At 40.5% G+C, this 20,805-nt stretch overlaps 1 protein-coding gene across 5 annotated transcripts in view; it reads right to left on the bottom strand.

Moving 5' to 3' along the window:
• DOCK4 (dedicator of cytokinesis 4) overlaps positions 1–20,805 on the bottom strand; it is a 650,492-nt gene that overhangs the window by 442,618 nt on the left and 187,069 nt on the right. For all 5 annotated transcript variants that reach the window (XM_033958349.1, XM_033958350.1, XM_033958353.1 and 2 more), the window contains 3 exons: positions 19,268–19,349; positions 17,441–17,501; positions 3,607–3,739 (listed from right to left, as the gene is read on the bottom strand). In XM_033958349.1, the coding sequence (XP_033814240.1) occupies positions 3,607–3,739; positions 17,441–17,501; positions 19,268–19,349 (276 nt within the window). The remainder of the gene's footprint in view (positions 1–3,606; positions 3,740–17,440; positions 17,502–19,267; positions 19,350–20,805) is intronic.

Below are 20,805 nucleotides of genomic sequence, written 5' to 3'. Positions count from 1 at the left end.
GATTCTAACACAGAAGATTTAGAATCAGAAAATAATATTAAATATTGAACTAGGCCAGTTACTGGGTAGACTTGCACGGTCTGTGTCTGTGTTTGGCCGTTTGGTGGAGGATGGGCAGGGGAGGGCTTCAATGGCTGGGAGGGTGTAGATGGGCTGGAGTAAGTCTTAACAGAGATTTTGGCAGTTGGAACCCAAGCACAGTACCGGGTAAAGCTTTGGATTCTTGCCCAGAAATAGCTAAGAAGAAAAATTACAAAAAAAAAAAAAAAAATTTAAATTGAATCAGGTTGGGCAGACTGGATGGACTATTCGGGTCTTTATCTGCCGTCATCTACTATGTTACTATGTTAATTGAAAAAAACATATCTGCTTCAGTGGACATCATCACACTTAGACACTAGCACCATTTCTTAAACCATAAAGAGACAAGTTCAGTCATTCAAGGTCTTTTCTCCCTTTATATTAAAGTATATTATATGCAAATGCATATTTGTTTTGGGGAACTTAGTGCTCACAGATGTAATGTGCCTTTGGAATTTTGACATCTAAAATTGCATATGGTTGTTGCTGTTAATTGAACCTAGTTCCCCAGGTTCTCAGGCCACTGCACTAACTACTAGGCTACTCCTCCAAGGTTTTGTTCACACAGGGCCTGATACTCAAACAGACTTACCTGAATAGTGATGACCTATATGAATAACTCTCTATTACTATATGGCTAAGTCTGCTTAAAATTTCCAGCCAAGAAGAATCACTTAAATTTTAGAAATGCCTATGACCGCCCCTACTCATGCCCTCTCCTGAGTTGTGTGCAAGAAAATTTAAACGTGCAGTTATAGAACAGTGCGCAGGCAGATCTGTGAGCAAATCTTAATTCAGTGTCTCGCAAACTATCCTGAGCTGCGGCATACTAAACAACGGACCACGGCTAGAGGGCACCAGGAAGTGCGCGGATATCGACGTGATGATGTCACAAGCATGTGTGACATCATCACACTGACATCTATGCAAAGGCCCTGCAGATGGGCCCTGAGCTGCCAGTGGGGGTTGCTCAACAGGAGAGGCGCCAGCGCCAGCTGTCTACAGGACATGACTCTCTCAATGAGACACGTTCTGTAGGTAGTCAGCTGGTGCTGGCAACTTGCAGCACACCAGCAATCTTGCCACAGCATACTAGTGTGCCATGGGGCACAGTTTTCGATCCACTATCCTAATTAGTGCCAATTAAGGTAGATGATTGTTATCGGCTTATAATCTGATCAGTTTGCATGCAAATCTGGAATATGTACCCAAATTTGGTGCAGCAAATGAGGAGCAAGGGCATTTCACCTAGCTAAATGGATAACAATGAAATTCAGCCCCTAAGGAAGCAATTCTACAACTGAGTGCCTCCATTTAGGTGCCCTGAGGGCATGTGGCATAAGCCATTATAGAATACTAGTGTAACTCGGTACAGGCAAATCTAATAAAAATCTGCAGTTAAACCAGGCATAGAGTTTCAAGTTTATTAAAATTTTGATAAAATGCAAATCAAGTCTTCTAAGTGCAGGTGTCTAAATGTAGCAGAGATGTGCAGTGGTATACCAAAGGCAGGGTGATTGGTGCAGTCTGTCCCAGATGCAGGCAGTAAGAGGATGCATAGAGCAGTAGTGGAGCCATAGTTTACATGCGTGGTGCAGCTGTCAGCTTTGCATCTGACGTCAACTTCCTGTTCCGAGTCATGGGATCAGCAGAACAGACAGCCACACACATGTAGACTGCAGTTCTGCAACTGTTCAGTGCACTCCTTATTGCTTGGGAGATGATGCACCTGGAGGAGGGAGTTAGCAGCCTAGTTAGATATGCCACTGGGGACATATAAGTGCCCATGCTCCTTCCATGTGTATGCCCCCTTTGAAAATATGTAAGGTAAGCAAGTATATATACATATGTGCACAAATGCTAGCATTCTAGGTATTTATTTGCACAAAGGGGTGTAAATGTGGGCATCTAGATTATGGCGTTGCCCTTTATGTATAGCTAAGTAGTTTAAAACATGACAGAAAAATTGCTGTTCTATATTAATCTGTTTAGCCATGCATATGTAGGGCAATTCTATTTAAAAAATTACTTTAATTTCAAACACAATTGTGCACCTATGTACATTTATCTTGTAAATATCATTTAGGAGCCAAAGTTGTATTCTACAAATAGGCACTCAAATGGCATATTGCATACTTGTAAGCAGTGGTGTTGCAAGGGAGGTTGGCGCCCGACATCTCCATGCCATGCGACTCCCCCCCTCCCAAGTGTACCTCTTCAAATGTTTGCCAGTGCAAGTAACATCTTCCACCTGCTGCTCACAATGGCCTTCTATCACATCCTGGTCCCACGACCAAGAAGTGACATCAGAAGGAAGCCAAGGCCGGTAAGAGCAACAAGTGGAAGATGCTGCTCACACTGGCAAACATTTGAAGAGGTATGGGGGGAGGGGGAACAGAGAAGAGAGGCGCCAACACCCGCTACGAAGATGGCACCAGGAGCAGTCCACCTCCCCACCCTCTTACTACTCCACTGTTTGTAAGTAGGGCATTTACATGGGTGGAGCATGGACAGGCTGTAGTAGGGGCATACATTTAGGTAGGCAATTTATAGAATACAGTTAAGTTGCCTATATATATTTATTTATTGGGATTTATTAACCACCTTTATGAAGAAATTCACTCAAAGCCTACTACATTTAGGAATCATTATTTACACTAGGTCTATAACAAGTACAAGGTGTTCATATAAAATAAGACTCTCACTCTGTTTTAAATATGAACCCTGTTGCCCTGTTATAGAAATGCTGCCATGGGTAATAATTTTATTAGAGCACCTAGGTAAATAAGATAAGAAGGCACCCGTTTTTTGTAAAAACATAGATGCCTATTTGTCTTTATAAACTACTAGCACAAATCTGGTTGGAAATATGCCTAGATTTCTGGAATGGACATTGCTCCTATTTTTAAAATGGACTAAATGTCAGAATGCACTTTATGTGCATATGTATGTGTTTTCTTAAATATGATGGTAAATCTTAATCTGCCTAAACTCTGCCACCAAGCATATTTACTATGCAAGTATACACCGGCTTTTACCACACATACTTTTCAGAATGACTTAATTTCATAATTTCCATAAATCTGTTTTATGCACAAAAATTATTCATAAAAATTACCCTCATAGCAGTTGAATATCACTGCCTTACATATAACAGCCACCATGAGTATTGTTCAAGTATTCAGCGCCTCTCCGAATAACAAAACTAAATATATAGTATATGGATTGTTTAAAAAGTCTATGATGGGCATTTTAAAAGCTCACCATGACATTTAAAAATTGAGTCAACCATGAACACTAAGAAGCCCAACTAATTCTTTAAATAAACTTGAAACTTGAAGGTATTATGGCTACATTCAAACACATTACTGCCCATTATGAAATCCGATTTTGCAAAACATCCCTGGCCTGCCAAAATATAAGCTCAGCTTAAAAATTGTACTCAATCCTACCATGTGTATTTTCTGTTGATTTGGATGAAAGAACTCTATAAAGGAACATAATAGCAACAAAATGAATTCTTACATGTATACTTTCAAGATCAGATCATCCCTTGATTCTCCTGTAAGGAGATCAGCAATACTGAGGACTGCACAGCCAAAAGGGCGTCGATACTGTACATTGGATGCATTCTTCTTTTCTCCAGCTCCCATTCGACCTGTCAAATAAACCAAAGAACTGAAACACTTCCTCATTTGAGCAAGATAGAGGCAAGAGGAACAGAAACAAACAAGAGAGAGAGAGAGAGACTACAAAGGGAAAGAATAAGAGTAAGGGCTGTGGCTCACTGGTTGAGCTGCTGCCTCTGCATCCAGAGGTTGTGAGATCAAATCCTGGTGCTGCTCTTCTGACCCTGGGCAAGTCACTTAATCCTCTAGCACCCGCTGCTTTGAATGTCAGCTTTGAAATGCCAAAGTGACAAAAAGGCGGTATACAAGTCCCCATTCCTTTTCCCTATTCCTAAGGCAAAAGCAGACATTTATTCAAAAATATAGAAAACTGAACAATTACACCAATTATGAATCCAACCATGGAGATAGAAAGTGGGAAATTCTATAACTGAGTGCCTAAATGCGATGTAAAGAACATATTTTGTCACAGAATCTGTGAACACAGATTTCATTTCAGAATACTTGTGTAAATTAGCAGAAACATGTACATTTAGGAATGCTCACTCACATCAGGTCTATAGCAGACATAAATCAGCACTCATTTGGCACTTACGCCTGTAATTTATAATATTCTGTAAATTGTGTGTGTCCCAACCAGCTCTGCCTATATGTATGCCCCCTTGCATTTATGCACTGTTGTTGTTAGGTGCCATTGACTCGTGTTTGAATCCTAACAACTTGATGAATTGCAGATCTAAAAAGAACATGGCTTTGTGCTAGTCCAGAAAGGTCCTCCAGCATCATTTCCATAGTTGTTTTCAATGTGTCCAGCCATCTGATTGCAGGTCGCCCTCTTCGCCTGGTTCCTTCGACCTTCCCAAACATGGCGTCCTTCTCCAGTGATCTCTCTCTTCTAATGGTGTGACCAAAATAAGACGGTTGTAACTTCATCATTTGGGCTTCGAGTGACATAGCCAGTTTGATTTCATTCAGAACAGATTTTTTTAGTTCTTCTGGCAGTCCACAACATGCCTAAAATCCTTCTCCAGCACCAAAGCTCAAATTAGTCAATCTTCTTTCTGTCTTGTTTCTGTAGTGTCCAGCTTTCACATCTGTAACTGACCACTGAGAAAATGAATGTGTGGACAAGTCCTATCTTCGTTTGAAGTGTTACCAACTTGCCTTTGAACACTCTGTCAAGAGCCTTCATTAAAGAGGAACCAAGTGCTATTCTGTGGAGTATTTCCTCCCTGCTAGTTGCTCCTTTGTTTACAAAAGAGCCCAGGAGATTGAAATCCTTTACAACTTCTATTCTATCACCTTCAAGCTCAAAATCTTCATCGTTTTCCATGTTCAAAATCTTCATTTTGTTTATGTTTATGATTTCTACACTAAGGGCTCCTTTTACAAAGGCGCGTTAGTGGTTTAACGCACATAATAGCGCGCGCTAAACTGTCAGCCGTGCTAGCCGCAACCGCCTCCTCTTGAGCAGGCGGTAGTTTTCCGGCTAGTGCAGGGGTTAGCGCGTGATTAAAAGCCACTAACGCAGCTTCGTAAGAGGAGCCCTAAAAGACCCTTTTACTAAACTGCAGAAAAGGAGTCTTAGCAGGTCCTTACATGGCTTTTTCCTGCACACTAAAGCCATTTTTGCCATAGCCATAAAAATACCATATATTTTGGTATTAATGGCCAAAAAATACCATTAGCACATGGCCATTTTGAAAAATTACCTTGTTTGGACTTACAGTCACTTATTTTGTAAGTAGTAAGGGCTCACATTTGACAATTACCAGAGGATGCTTGATTGCATCCTGTGGTTTGTCATTTTAAGTTGTGATAGTTGCACATTAGCAACTAATGCAGCTTAGTAAAAGAATACTGTTTGCGCATAGCTTGCATTTCTGCACTTATGTGTACAGCATATGCATAAATGTGCTAGTATTCTATAACAAATGTGTACAACTGGTATCTAATTTTAGGTAAAGCACAAAACAAGACTGCGGAAATGATGCTCATGATGTCAGCATTTATTCAATAAATTCTATGATGTAGAATCACAAAACAACATCAGAATCCACACATAGTTTGTAAACGAGTTTCTTTTTCTTTTCTTTAATATGGATGTTTCACCTTTCAATAATTAGTTATCTTGTTCAAATCATGTGCGCGATTATACATAGCAGCACTCAGATTCATAGGTTATGTTTTATTACCGTTCTGACATTATTCAGTACTGCATTAGCCTCAGAGACTTGGCTATTTATTCTTGTAGTATTTTTAGATTGCCTATATAATTCAGCCTTCCAAATAATCAGTTGTCTCCTTTGAATCATCTGTGCGATTAAACATAGCAGCATCATGGTTTATTCCTGTTTTAACATTGTTCAGTACTGCATTAGCCTCAGATAAGTGGCGGGGCATAATCAAAATAAACGTCAAAGTCTAATTTGGACATAGGGCATTAGTCGCCAAAGTTGGCAGTGCCAAAATGTCCATTCTTGAAAAGTACATCCAAAAATTTTTTTTTTCAAAAATCCAGGCGTTTGATCGTTCAGACCACCAGTACATCTATCTTTATGCCATATTCTTGTTCAAATAATCGTCCAAGTCACAAATGCCCAGAACAAGAGCTTTTGGACATGGGAGGGGCCAGAAATGTGATGGACTGGTCACCCAGACATAGCAAGAGAGCGGAAGGGCACCTTATAGGGCACTGCTGTGAACTTCACAAAAAGGCTGACACTTAAACTTCTTACCACAACTCCCTTATAGGTCATGGTGAGCCCCTCAAAACACCCTCAAAACCTACTATACTCACCTGTCTACAAACCCAATAGACCTTATGGCTGCTTGTGGCTCTTATATGGCAGTACAATAGGGTTTTGGTGGACTTACATTTTTCACCATGAATGCAGTGATTAGAATGGCTTGTGGGCCTGGGTCAACCTCTCTATGATCCACTTGTCCACTCCCCCAGACTACTTAAGCCACCTCTGTGCAGCTCTACTAGGCTTTCCTATGCCAGGTTCTGATGTTCTGGAGGCAGGTATGTACGTTTTTATTCTGATTTTTATTGGGGGGGGGCAGTGATCATTGAGGGAGTATGAGGGGGTCTGTACTTTGTCGCTGCAGTGGTTATCTGGTCACTTTGGATAACTTCTGGGCACGTAGACCTGTATTTAGATCGCCTAAGTCGCAACGTATAAGTTCCTTCTAGGCAGTCTTGTCAAACTTTTGATTATCCCTGTAGAATGACTAATCCCCTCTTCTATTAAACTGCGCTAGCAGTTTTTAGCGCAGAGAGCCACGCTGAATGGCCCGCGCTGCTCCCGACGCTCATAGGAACTCTATGAGTGTCAGAAGCAGCGCAGGCCATTCAGCGTGGCTCACTGCGCTAAAAACTGCTAGTGCAGTTTAATAGAAGAGGGGGTAAGTCTAGATCGGCCCACATCCCGCCCTAACCACTCCTTCAAAAATGCCTCTTTCAGCTCTGGGCGCACAGTGGGATTTAGAGGCCTAAAAAGTCTCTGGATACATCTAAAAAACATTTTGATTATAGACACTTGGACGACCTGACCTTTAGATCGTCCAAATGCTGATTTGGGTGAGTTTTTAGACTTATTTTTCTTTCGATTATGAGCCCCAGAGCGTAGACTTGCTCGCTATTTATTCTTGTAGTATTTTCAGATTGCCTATATAATTCAAGCATGTGCTAATATTTCGTGTTTTTATCCTTATTCTGTAACTGACTTTTTTAGATCATTTGGTAGACCGCTATTGTCAATCAGCATATGGTTACATGTTGTTTTATCTTTCATATATTATTGTTTTAAACATTTTTATTTATTTTTATATTGGAACCTTTTATTGAGAAGCTATACCATTTTAATATAATCTCATTTTATAACACTTCCAACTTTGTAAAATAAATCTAACCCCAAATCAAGGTTTTTTCCTCCCCTCATTAGCCATACCTCTTTAACCTTTTAAATTTGGGCTATATTAAATTTTAACTGGGGAAGAGTTGTTTTCATCTTTTTCTATTCATTTTTCTAATCATTTTTTTACCCTTAAATGATTTCTCTGCTATTTGTGTATCCACAACGGCATTTTTCTTTGAATTCAGATAATTCTGGTATACAGTACTCCCCTGAAATTTGCGGAGGTTCTGTACCAGGAACCCCCGCAAATTTCGAAAAACCATGAATATGGTTTTTAGGCAGGGGAGACAGGAGAGGGCAGCTGGAGAGGCAGGAGAGGGCAGTCGGAGCACTGGCAAGTCAAGGAAATCACTCGCTGTATGCTCCGACCACCTCTTCCTGTACTAAAGTTGGGCTTCACCAATAAGGAGCTGCTTCGACACGCAGCTCCTGATTGGTAAGGCCCGACTTTATTACAGGAAGAGGCGGTTGGAGCATACAGCAAACGATTTCCTTCACTCGCTGGTGCTCCGGCTGCCCTCTCCTGCCTCCCCTGTCCGCTCATTCGCTGGTGGGATTAATCCAGGAGAATGTGGAGCTGAGGTACATTCTCGCTGAGCATAGCAGCATAGAGAAAAAGGATGCGTACCATTTGCATTCACAACACAACCATCCTTCTGCTACTGCTGTAACCTCCGATGTGAGTAAAGCCAGAGGTAGGAGCATGTACAAATCACAACAGTATCAGGGATGGGAGGGGGAAAGGGGTCTAGTGCCAAAGCTCTGCAACCTGCCTCACACTCCAGGAAGAACCTAGTCCCACATACTAGTGCAACAATTCTAATTAAAGTTATATTACAAGCAACAGCAAAGATCTGGCTGCCCTCTCCTGCCTCCCCTGCCCGGTCATTTGCGGTCGGAAATGCTACGAATGACCGGGACCGCGAACCACCGACTGTGAATTTGCGGGGGAGCACTGTATATCTCTTTTAAAAAAACACATATCATATGATTTCGTGTTCTTATATCTGATATTCTCAGAGGATATAATATATTTGCACTTATCTTTTCCGTTTTATGTATCACTCCAGAAATATCTATCATGGCTCACTGTCATTCTCAATATGCACCCTTAATTGATCACTCTGAATTTTCAATACACACTTTATATTAATCACTATCCTCACTTTTTCAACATCATATCACAAATATGTATTCTTATTTTCACGTCTTAATTTCATCGCTTCTAAATATCACGCATTATCATTAGTGTCCTTATTTTTTGCATTTCCTTTATCATTTCATATCTCTCATTTTTTGTCACTTAAATAACCTTCTTTCACACGCTTAGGAACCCTGAGGAAGACATTTCAAGTCGAAACACGGACCACGTTAAAAATAAAAGATTACATAACTTCTAAACCATATGTGGATTCTGATGTTTTGTGATTCTACATCATTGAATTTATTGAATAAACGCTAACATCACAAGCATCATTTCTGCAGTCTTGTTTTGTGCTTTGCTTCATTGGATTCACTGTAGACTTGTTGGGTTCTTTTTTATTCTCCGACTTCGTCTAATTTTAGGTGCCTTCTTATAGAATGAGGGGAATAGTGATTAATTTCTGTAACTTGTGCTGTTGAATTGATTCATACAATCTGTATATACTATCATTCAAGAATGCAATATGACAGTCTACAATACATTCTTTTTGGGAGTACAAAATAATTGTAAGGCAAGTACCATATTTTTTGCTCCATAAGACACACATTTTTTTTTTTACCAAAAAAGTGGGTGAAAATAAGGGTGCGTCTTATGGAACGAATACCCCCCCCCCCAATCTCCCCTGGTAATTTTTTTTAACTTCCATTGGTCCAGCGCTGTATCGGCAAGGGGGGGCTACCTACCACTAGATCTGCCTGAGGGGGGCTGCCAACTGCCTACCACTACACCTGCCTTGTACCCTGTCCCAACCTACCACTAGACCACCAGATGGGGGACAGAATACAGGGCAGGGCAGTGGGCAGAATTTTTTTTCCTTGGTTTTTCCTCATCTACAGGGGGGGTGTCTTATGGTCGGGTGCATCCTATGGAATGAAAAATACAGTAACTACATTTTCCTGTTGAATAATTTAAATGATACAAATTGATAGCCATGTAGAAAATGGCACGGGGGCGAGTACCCTCGGTTAACCGCAGGGTGGGAACAGGGATAGAGCCCGCGAGGATGGTGAAGGGATGGGGACATGGACAAAGCTCATGGGGCTAAGGACAAACTTTATCTCCTTGTTATGCTCTAAAAACCTGAGATTAGTATCAATATGTGAAAACTTAATACATCTTAGACAACTGGCAACTGAATCCAGTGATTAAAATATACTATAGAAGCTGCTTGGGATCTAGCTAGGTACTTAAGGACTTGGGCGGGCCACTGTTGGAAACAGGATTCTGGGCTTGATGGACCTTCAGTCTGTCCTAATATGGCAATTCTTATGTCCTTATGCTTTTGGATTTAAATGAACTACTGTTAAATGACATTATTTGTGTCTTGTCTGCCTTTGAAGTGGCAACAAGAGACTTATTTGTTAATCAGACTCCTACCATCTGCAACGTACTTCTATCATGTGCCTAGCTGCTCACAAACTTGCCCCTTCTTTTACTAAGGTACCCTATGCATTTTAGCGCGCAGTAAATATTAGCATACACTAAACACGCATTAAACGCTAACGCGTGCATGTTATTCTATGATTCTGGACTTAGTTGAGATCATGTCCCAAAATTTTGGTTATCCTCTCCTGAAATAATTTCATTAATTTCTGAGACGGCTGAGTGGGGAGCTCTGGACCATTTGTCATGGAATGACCCACATGTAAATCTGGTTTAATATTAATACAAAAAAACAAAAAAAACTCAAGCAAAGATGCTAATAAATAGTCACTCAATAACAAAAACATCCAGTGTTAATTCACAGCACTATGTACTATATCCAAATGGCAAAAACCTTGGAGAAAAGACCTCAGTGTCTAATAGGAATTTGAAGTGAATCAATCTTTCCACATAGACTTTCCTGCTTCAATATTACACAAATATTGAAGAAGGGAGACACATCCTCGGTCTGAAAAACTCCAAAGGGCAACTGTCTAAGCAAAACATTTAATCAGATAAAGTGCATATTTCATAGTCCCATAAAGTGTCTAAAGTGCAGTTTTCCACAATAAATTATGACAGATGCCCCCATAATTGCCCTTTAGAAGTTTCCGCTTTTCTATATTAAGCATTGGCTTCATTTGGATGATTTTTTCTGCTTCAAAACAAGTCCAGCACTAGGAAACTTCTAAAAGATAAGTGGCAATTTTCTGGGTATCTGTCATAATTTATTAAGATCCAGAATGGGTCGTATACCTCCAGTCTTTTTTGGGATTAAAAAATATCAGGAGTAGAATCCCTGACTCTGCTGATTTAAAGGAACCTCTTCTATGGCATTGAGAAGGAAGAGGGATTGAATCTCCTGAATGAGAGAAGACTGTATCGAGTCCGAAATAGACTCTCTTGGAGATGATAGAATGATCCAGAGGTAGGGTATGAAAATGGAGAGCATACTCCTGCGAATGGTGTCTAGAACCCAGAGATCTGTGGTGATGACCTCCCAATTTACGTAATGCTGAAGCTGCCCTCCAATTGGCCGAGGTTGGAGAATGGGAACTGTGGCTATGCTCCTGAGGAACACGGCAAAAAGGCTGTGTGGGCTTTTGTTGAGCAGCCTGTTCAGGTTGCTGCTTTTGCTTCCTAGGCTGAGAAGGAGCAGGAAGAGCAGGCTTAGACGAAAACCTGCGCTGGTACAAAGAAGCTGGCTTGAAAGTACGGGGCAGTTGAGGCTTCTTCTTTGGTTTAACCAAAGTGTCCCATTTGGTCTAATAAGCGGATAGTGTTTGAGTAGTCGTATCCATTGATGGACCAAAAAGCTCATCTCCTGGGCAGGGAGCATTGGCCAAGTGATCCTGGTGATTTACATAAAGTTCAGAAACACGAAGCCAGGCAAGGCGGCTCGTGAGGTAAGTTCAAAAGTATCATAAGTAGTGCACCATATATTTCTGCAATTGCAAAGTCGAAGCAATGAGTTGTTGGAATTTCGATTGCTTACAAGATAGAATATACTTTTGAAAATATGCAAGTTGTTTGACCAAATATTTCAGGTGAAATGAAAAATGGAAATTATAATTACCAGCTCTGTTGGCCCACACTGCATTCTGATAAAGACGCTTACCAAACATATCCATTGCTCTACCTTCTCTGCCAGGAGGTATAGATGCATAGACACTAGCCCCTGATGATTTCTTTAGAGTGGATTCAACCACTAAAGATTCATGAAGAAGCTGTGGTTTAGCAAAACCTGGAATAAGAACCACCCTATACAAAGAGTCCAGTTTTTTAGGAGCCACCGGAATGGAGAGAGGAGTCTCGAGATTCTTATAGAAAGTCTCTCATGGAATATCATGGAATGGGAGCTTCAGTAGGTCTTTAAGAGGCTGGTCATAATCCAGAGCCTCCAAGGACTACTTGCTATGCTTGGAATCTGCTTCTAGCGGGATGGAAAGCTCTTCAGACATCTGACGGAGAAATTTAGAAAAATAAGACCACTCAGAAAAAGCAGAAGGTCTTTGAGGTGATTGTTGAGGTGAATCTGAACCAGAAGAGTCCTCATCTGCAGTAGAGAGTGGTTCCTGTTCTGAGTCTCCAAATAAATCTGAATCCTGTATGGAATGAGGATGGTGTCGAAGACTCGATGTTGAAGCCTTGAGATGCTTGGTCTTATGAGAGTGCTTCTGGTACTGCACCGAAGTAACCTCTCTCGATGTTTGAGTCGAGGATGACTGGTGCCATGTAGATGGATCAATTGATTCCTATGTGATGAGCTCTGCACTGGTGGAGCATTAGATTAAGGTGCGGTCTGTGTTGTCCCTTGCTCAGACTGAATCGCCTGAAAAGTCAGTGTCAACATGGCCTGGATAGCCGGTGTCAACATGGCCACAATTTGAGTCAGCACCAACATTTGAAAATGCTCACCCAATTCCTCCCGAAGCAAATTATCAATCTTTTGCTTGAGGGAGAGCACCAGTGCCACTGGATTTTTTGCCGGTACCACTGATGCTGCACGCTGGTCCTGTGATAAGGAGGCCGATGTCGAGGCAATCACTGAAATCGGGACCGGGCGCTTATGGGACTTTTTCGAGGTTGGCATGACTCAACTCAATGCCACTTTGATCTGAGTCCCAGATGGGTTAAGGGACGCCGGCTTACCCACTGGATGTTGCGACACTGGAAATGTTTTTGCCAGTGTCGATGAGTGCAGCGTCTCCTTGGTCAGTGCCGGTGTCGGCAGTAATGTCAGCTCCCTCTCCATAGTGACACCGAACAAACTTTGTTGTTGAAGAATGCAGATTTTCAAAGTCCTTTTTTGAAGTAATGAACAAGTACAGGATTCTGGAAGGTACTCAGGCCCTAGACACTGAAGACACCAGCGAAGTGAGTCAGTCATAGAGATGGGCTGAGCACAGCGACCAAACTTCTTGAATCCCGTCTTCAGGTGTGACATCGACGGGAAGACTGCCTCGGCAAAATCAAAATCGGAGACCAAAGTGGTACAACAGGTCCCACTGGGCCAAAAACCCGCGAGGGATTAAAAAAAGAGATTTTTTTTTTTTTTTTAACCGAAGTAACTATAACAAAAAGAAAAGAACACGAAAATGACTAAAAAGTCATTGACGTGAGAGCGGGAAGGCAAAAAAGTTTTCAACAGACGTTGAAATGCATCTTCTTAGCTCCGCGGAAACAAAGAAACTGAGGGACCACGCGCCTACGTCGGGTGGGAAGGCACTCGCGCATGTGCGGTGCGGGCTGATTGTGAACTTTCAAAAACTTAAAGTTGCAATTCATTTTTCAAGTGTCTGTACCCGGGCTCCATCGGTGACGTCACCCATGTGTGAGAATATGCTGCCTGTTTGTCCTGGGATAATTCCTTGTATCCAGAATATTTCACCATTCATAGAAACATGATGGCAGATAAAGGCCAAATGGCCTATATAGTTTGCCCATCCGCAGTAACCATTATCTCTTCCTCTAAGAGATCCCAGATGCCTATCCCATGCTTTCTTGAATTCTCCACCACCTCTTCCATGCATCTACCACCCTTTCTGTAAAAAAGTATTTCTTGAGCCTATCACCTCTCCAATGCCCTCTCATTTCAGAGCTTCCTTTCAAAAGAGACTCGACTCATGCCCTTTATGCCACATATTCCTTTCCTTATGTCCACCAACCCCACAACCACATCCCATTCCAAACATATTCTTTCTCTGCCTTGTCCCTCCTATGTCCAGAATCTTCCTCCATTCCTTCCCTCATGTTTCATTCCTTCTCTATATCCTTTTTCTCCCCATCCCACTCTCAAATCTAACATCTCCTCTATTTCCCTACTCTTTCTTTTATGTCCTTATTCCCCCTTACCATGGAGCCCTTCCATCTTTCCTCTAAGTAACATTTCCCTGTCAGTCACCCACCCCTCTCTCTTTCCCTCCTTTAGGTTTTCTCCAGATCTTTCTGACCATGTAGCAGCTCCCCAAGACCAGCAGAGGCTGGCTTTGCTGATTTTCACATGGGAAGTTGGCAGACCAGCAGTATCACTCCCTCCTCTACTGCCACTGATGTTTGTACCAAATCAATTGAAGATGTGCAGGCAGTGGCCAGACATCCTCAGAAGGCAGTGAAAGACTTTTCCAGTCACATGCGTGCTGATACATCTACAGCAATGTTCTTCAATGCAAGGCCTGGGGGCCAATGGCAGCCCTTTTAGATCTCTTTGGTGGCCCCCACTAAGGGTACCCTAAGATATGAGGTCTGGTCTTGAGGGCTGGAGCTGATAAGTGCGTGGATCATGAAGGAGTCTTACACAAATATATTGGTATTGAGAGGGAGCTGCAGCCTATCTGCTATTTCCATTTCCCTCCAAAACTAGTCCAACAATCTCATGGAAGCCTTTTCCTGCAATAATTATAATCCTGATTGTGGCTAGTTCCGCCATAAGATAAGTGTTGCCTTCCTTACTATTGTTATAGTGACATCTAAGAAAAATTACGGTTCGGTAATAATAAATGCTATATGAGACATCAGTGTTTTAAATAAACAAAAAATATAGATTTGACATCACAGACTATGGGCTCCTTTTACTAAGGTGCGCTAGCGTTTTTAGTGTGTGCTGAAGATTAGCACCCACTAACTCCCGCGCTACACAAAAAAATACTATATGCTAACGCAAGCTCCATGGAAGTGTTAGCGTGTAGCGCGCACGCTAAAACCGCTAGCGCACCTTTGTAAAAGGAGATAATTTTATAAAAATTTTGATCACTGACTCCAAAGATAGTGTATTTGCTCAATTTCAAAAAAGTTCACATAGTTGTTTGCTGGTGTACTTAAAAGTCACTGTATGGTATATGTAATGCAATTTGCACTTAGCTTCAGCAGAAGGACCCCTCAAATTCTGCTGAAGCTAAGTGCAAATTGCATTACATATACCATACAGTGACTTTTAAGTACACCAGCAAACAACTATGTGAACTTTTTTGAAATTGAGCAAATACACTATCTTTGGAGTCAGTGATCAAAATTTTTATAAAACAACAATGACTGGAAGGTGAACTCTTCACCCAAGAGAGGTTTTTCAGCCTTCCTTATAGAGTTTCATATCTCTGAGTGTTTTTATAAACCCAAGTTTGATCACTCTCCATAGGTTTTGTAACTAATCTAGGTCAGTTGTACTACTAGATATTGTCAATCTTTTTCTGACCTTGAACTTATACTTAACAACCCTGAACATACTATAGTAATTATAATCCTCAGCATTTTCCCAAAAGCCAATCTTTTATTGTGATTACAACAAATAAAATACAAGCCTCTATTCTTGCGATCTCCTCATAGGATTTCCATAATAAACAACAGACACAAATAAGAAAATAATATGCCCCTGTTTTTTAACGCATATACATTTTGGATTGGGTTCCCTGAGGAAGAAAACAAAACATAGTCTATGTTGGGACCCTACGAGTCTTGACACTGAAGATAAATTTTTGAATTTTGAGACTGCACCAGTTTATCAAACATTTGTCAATATACATGTAATGATTGGTCAATGGGACTTCAATTTAAGATAAATAAATCACACAGTTGTTTGGGATTGGCGGCGGCAGCAAAATGTTTAATAGCTAACCATTGGAAAAATGTGCTGGCCCCTTCTCATGCAGATTGGCTTACCCGTCTATTGTCTATGGGACGGATGGAGATGGCGGTGGCTAAACGACGCCTTATGTATATCTCCCTTACTTATATTTGGCTCAAATTAGGAGCTATTTTGGATTCTCTTTAAAGGGTCCAGGTGGGCTTGGTCCTTGGCAAGTCTACTCTTGGGTGGGAGGGTGGAAGGTGGGATGGGTGGGATTTTGTTGTTTTATATTTTTGATCATTACTTCTGTGGGGTTGGGGGGCTTGGAAGGGGGACATGAGGGTGAAAATTGCACTAATAGTATGTTTATTCTAGTCTTGTGCTAGTTGGTTGATATCTATTGATTGTATTTTGTATTAGTACTGAGCTTATCTAATTTTTGGCTTGTTACAAAATTTTCAATAAAAATGTAAATATTAAAAAAAAAAAAAAAATTCACACAGTCCCCGGGTCTCTGAACATATATTGAAATAACATATTTATTTTTTATAATACTTTAAAATCCAGTGATTTTGCATGTTAGAACTCTTTGGGAGAAGGGGTGAATTATATGTATTGTTCATCACAAGTACCCTTCTGATATACATAGCTATTACTCCCTTGTTAAGTGACTTGGTCAGCCCCTTTTTTTTAATAGAACATCAAACATGTAAGAACATAAGAATAGCCTTAGACCAATGGTCCCATCAAGCCCAGTAGCCCGTTCTCACGGGGGCCAAGCCAGATCACTAGTGCCTGGCCAAAACCCAAGGTGTAGCAATATTCCATGCTACCAATACAGGGCAAACAGTGGCTTCCCCCATGTCTTACCTCTCAATGCCCTTCTCTGGTTCCACAGCACTAGATACTCTTAGGCACTCCATTACTCTTGTAGGCTCAACTTGCCCATGCTGTCTGTTTACACATCACTGCATAAAGAGGTATCATCTTCTTCCTTTCTCTGCATACATGTGCCACTCCTGGACTCTTAAACCCTCTTCCTGGTTCAGCCTACCAGTTGCTTCCCTTAGGTTACAAAGCCAGGGTGCTGATGATAAAGGGTGCTAAATTCCCAGTCCAGCATTTCTCTCTCTCCTCTCCCCTCTGCAGGTGGGGAGGGGTAGATGTCGAACTGAGATTCAGGATTTTGATGTCCTTTATCACCAGCATTAGGGGGAGGAGACTTGAGGTGAAGGGGGAACTACTAGATCATGGGGATGAGGTGCTAATGCAAATGTTGGCTCAGGCCACCAGTCTCTTGAGCCAGTCCTGTGCAAAACACTGCCCAAGAAAGTGTCTTCCTTCCCCCTTTTCTGTATAGAACATATAGTACTCTTAGTTCTTAGCACTGCTGTAATCCTGCACTATGTAAATAACTCTAGCTGCACATAATCCCAACCTAGGCTATGCCATTGTCTTGTCTGTTTTACTGGGATCTCTATTCCCCAAACTGTTGTATGATTTCATATTATTGCAGATAATCAGTTAAACACATATTTGTGCAGAAGAAGCTGATTTTTTTTATGTCTACAGATTTTTTTTTCCTATTACTAGAACTGCAGACTATGAAAGGACTTACCTATTCGGATAATATGTACAGTGATGAACATGTCTTTTCTGAGGTCGCCGCTACCCAAGTCCTAGAAGAAGATAGATGTGGTGGTTATACATTCCCTTCAAAACAAGCATTTTAAGAACAGTATGCAATAATTAGCCTAATACCTATGTAATTATGCAATACCATATACTGTAGGTCAATATTGTACAGAAAAACAAACCAGGAGGAAAGAAAAAACTCCATAGTCCAAACAGAAATGAAAAAGCCACAGACTTTTATTATTATTAATATTGAATAAACTGCACACCAACATTTCTTGAAATCTCCACTCTGGTCTTTTCATTTCAGGTCAAAATTGTAAAACAATGCATTTATAATATTTTGCACTCATCATTCAAGCCCTATTTGCATTTGAAATATTTGGATGGATGGATGAATGAATGGATGGATGGATAAATAGGCACTTAAATGTTTATCTTTCATAAACATCTATGTCCCCATTTTACAAAGCTGGGATAATCACATCTCAAACCAAAGTGCATGTAAATGACAAGGGGGCATGGTCAGGGCATGTTTGGGTGGGACAAGGGTATGACAGTTAATACATATTTATTCCCCATTTCAGAAAAGGACTAAGGCCCATATTCTATAAACAGCGTCTTAACTTAGGCGCTGGTAGGCACCCTACCAGAGCCTAAGTGCAAAACACTAAGTTTCAAGGCACCTACCGGTACCTAAAAGAAAAAAGTGCCGTAATTGCGCCTATATAGGTGCTTTAGGTACCTAATGCTACTGTAGGCTTGGCTAATGCCAAAAGAGGCATTAGGAGCTGTAAAGTGCTAAAGTAGGTAGACACCAGAAATATAGGCCTTGAAAACCCTGTACTTCAATCGTTTCCTTTAAATCAGTTTGGTTAAGATAAGCTGATTTAAAGGAACCGATTGACATACTTACACCCTGAGGCAGCTTGGATAGTGAAATACTGGCCACCGTTGGTATTTATTGATTTTCTGTGTTAAGATAAGTAAATTTTCTGCTCTTACACATATGATTTCTTGATTTGAATATTTTTTAATATTTACATTGCACAAGACTGGAAGATAGGCTCCACTGGAGGAGGATTTTTTTTATGCCTATGAGGTCTGTTATCCAGCACTCAATCTCTATAGGGTGGTGGTGGGGTTCTGAGGCTTTTTCCTTCCCATGTTTGGAGACCATATTGGCTTGATTCAATGTGTCAGATTCATTAGATTCCTCTGAATATTGTTTTTGTGCACACCTTTTATCACATTATACAGATGTAACTTTGTTTACATATATGTTTAGCAGTTTTTTTTGCTGAATAGAAGTGTTTTGGATTCATATATGTCTACATTCATGTGTCTATGCATGCATGTTAACTTTATCACACTTTTTCTTTGGCCTTCACAAATAATTTCTGTTTATATTTGACTTATACTTATAATTTTGTTACATACTGTTGATTATGTGCACTTTGGTTTTGATTTTTAGAGTATTTGTGACTCCTGAAGCAGGCAGTTATCCACTGATAAATGGTCCTGGGTCAGGTCTTTTTATTTGTCAGTGCTTTGCTAATAAAATTGTTATATTTCACTCTTGTGTGCAGAAGGTTTTTTTTACATATTACATAATAAAGGAAAGGTATACTATTCAAAAGTTTGTGCGATTGTCCAGATTTTAGTTTTAATTAGAAAATTAAAATAGCCTTTAAAATTCAAAGCTCATACTTTTGTTTTTCTGATAACATCATATTGCATGTTATGCTTAGCAAATCAGATTGAATACAGGTCAATGAATTGACCACACACAATCTAGTGGTGTACTTACAACAAAGAGAGAACAATGTCTTTCAGGCTTCTCTGGAGACTTTGGCAAACCATTCTTGTTCAGTCTGACAAAAAACCTTTCACTGTGAGATAACAAGGAAAGATCTTCACTTAGACAATCCACCCTTTGAACTTCAGCTATTACCATATATACAATACTCTATAAACTGAGGGCAAAAAATGGGAGACTCAGTTTATATTAAAGACCCCCCCCCTCCCCATTGACCGGTACACTGCTGTCCCCCCTCTCCTCCAATGACAATTGGTACACTACTGTCCACCCTCACCTCCTCCCTCTGACCATTGGTGCATTGCTTCCCCCCTTCTACATCCACTCCTCTTATCCCAGGATGACCAACACTGCTCTCATACACCGGGACCAACACGTTTCTCCCTAATGAGGTATTCATGCTGGTTGGGATGAAGATATAATGAATTTGGACTTGTAAATTTTTAAGGCGAGGTAGAATTAGTGATATTTCTTAAAGATGTGTTTAGATTTTGTTTGTTGGAATAAGTAATTCAGCTGAGATTCTCTTTTACACGAGTAGGGCACTAGCACCATGGGCATCGGAGGAGAGAGAGGGATGACACCAGAAGTGGTCATTGGTATTTAGGATCTATGATTACAGGGTTCTGGGAACAGCTTGGTGTAGTCTCTGACTGATGTCTATCATTGCAATGACTGGACTAGTTGCACTGGGAGGAGGTGAGAGTGGAAAAATATCAAATAGGGAAAAAATCCTCAGGCAACTAGAAATGAGGTCTCATGAATCCAATCAAGCTTGAAGTACAAAGAAGCAAGAGGAAAATGCCAAATCATAAAACAAACCTGCCTAGAAAACAAAAATTTGAGGTACATTGTGAAATAATCTGAAAAGCACTCCATTAAACTTTAATTTAGCTAAGAACACCGATAGAAAGTTTAATATGATGACCCAAATTTCTAACCTCGGTTTATATTCAAGTTAATTTCTTTTCCTACTTTTTTGGGGGAAAAAGGTTACCTCAGTTTATATTTGGGTCAGTTTGTATTCAAGTATATACGGTACTCGTAGTTCACCTGCAATTTAAAATCAGACCTCACGAAATGTGATCCACTTATCAGTTTTCGGTCAAGTTTCAAGTTTATTTAAAATTTCTTATTCCGTCCAATCAGCCTTCTAGGCGGTGTACAAATTCATAAAAACATACATTAGCTAAAATACAGATTTAAGATGACAGAGCATCTCCAGGAATGACAATAACATTCAAAGACATTTAAAACCATGACGAACGGGGACTACAATCTTCAAGGTAAAAGATAATGTTTAAGGAAAAAAAACAATAGTCACCAGTGAATTCTTGGCATTGATTTTATAACTCACATATCTTGTCAATATTTTGTCATTTTCTTTTAAAACATTTTGTTCTTGCCAGCAAGAATCAAAAACCAGATACTTGTGGTGGTAGAGTCAAGGAAATAATAAACTTGGAGGATAACACTAGTTTCTAATCCTTTTCAGCACAGGCTAGGATTATGTTTGTCTAAAAAATGTC

The sequence above is a fragment of the Geotrypetes seraphini genome, chromosome 9 (genome assembly GCF_902459505.1).
Source record: "Geotrypetes seraphini chromosome 9, aGeoSer1.1, whole genome shotgun sequence".
NCBI lineage: Eukaryota > Metazoa > Chordata > Amphibia > Gymnophiona > Dermophiidae > Geotrypetes > Geotrypetes seraphini.
This window is presented reverse-complemented; position numbering and strand designations above follow the sequence as displayed.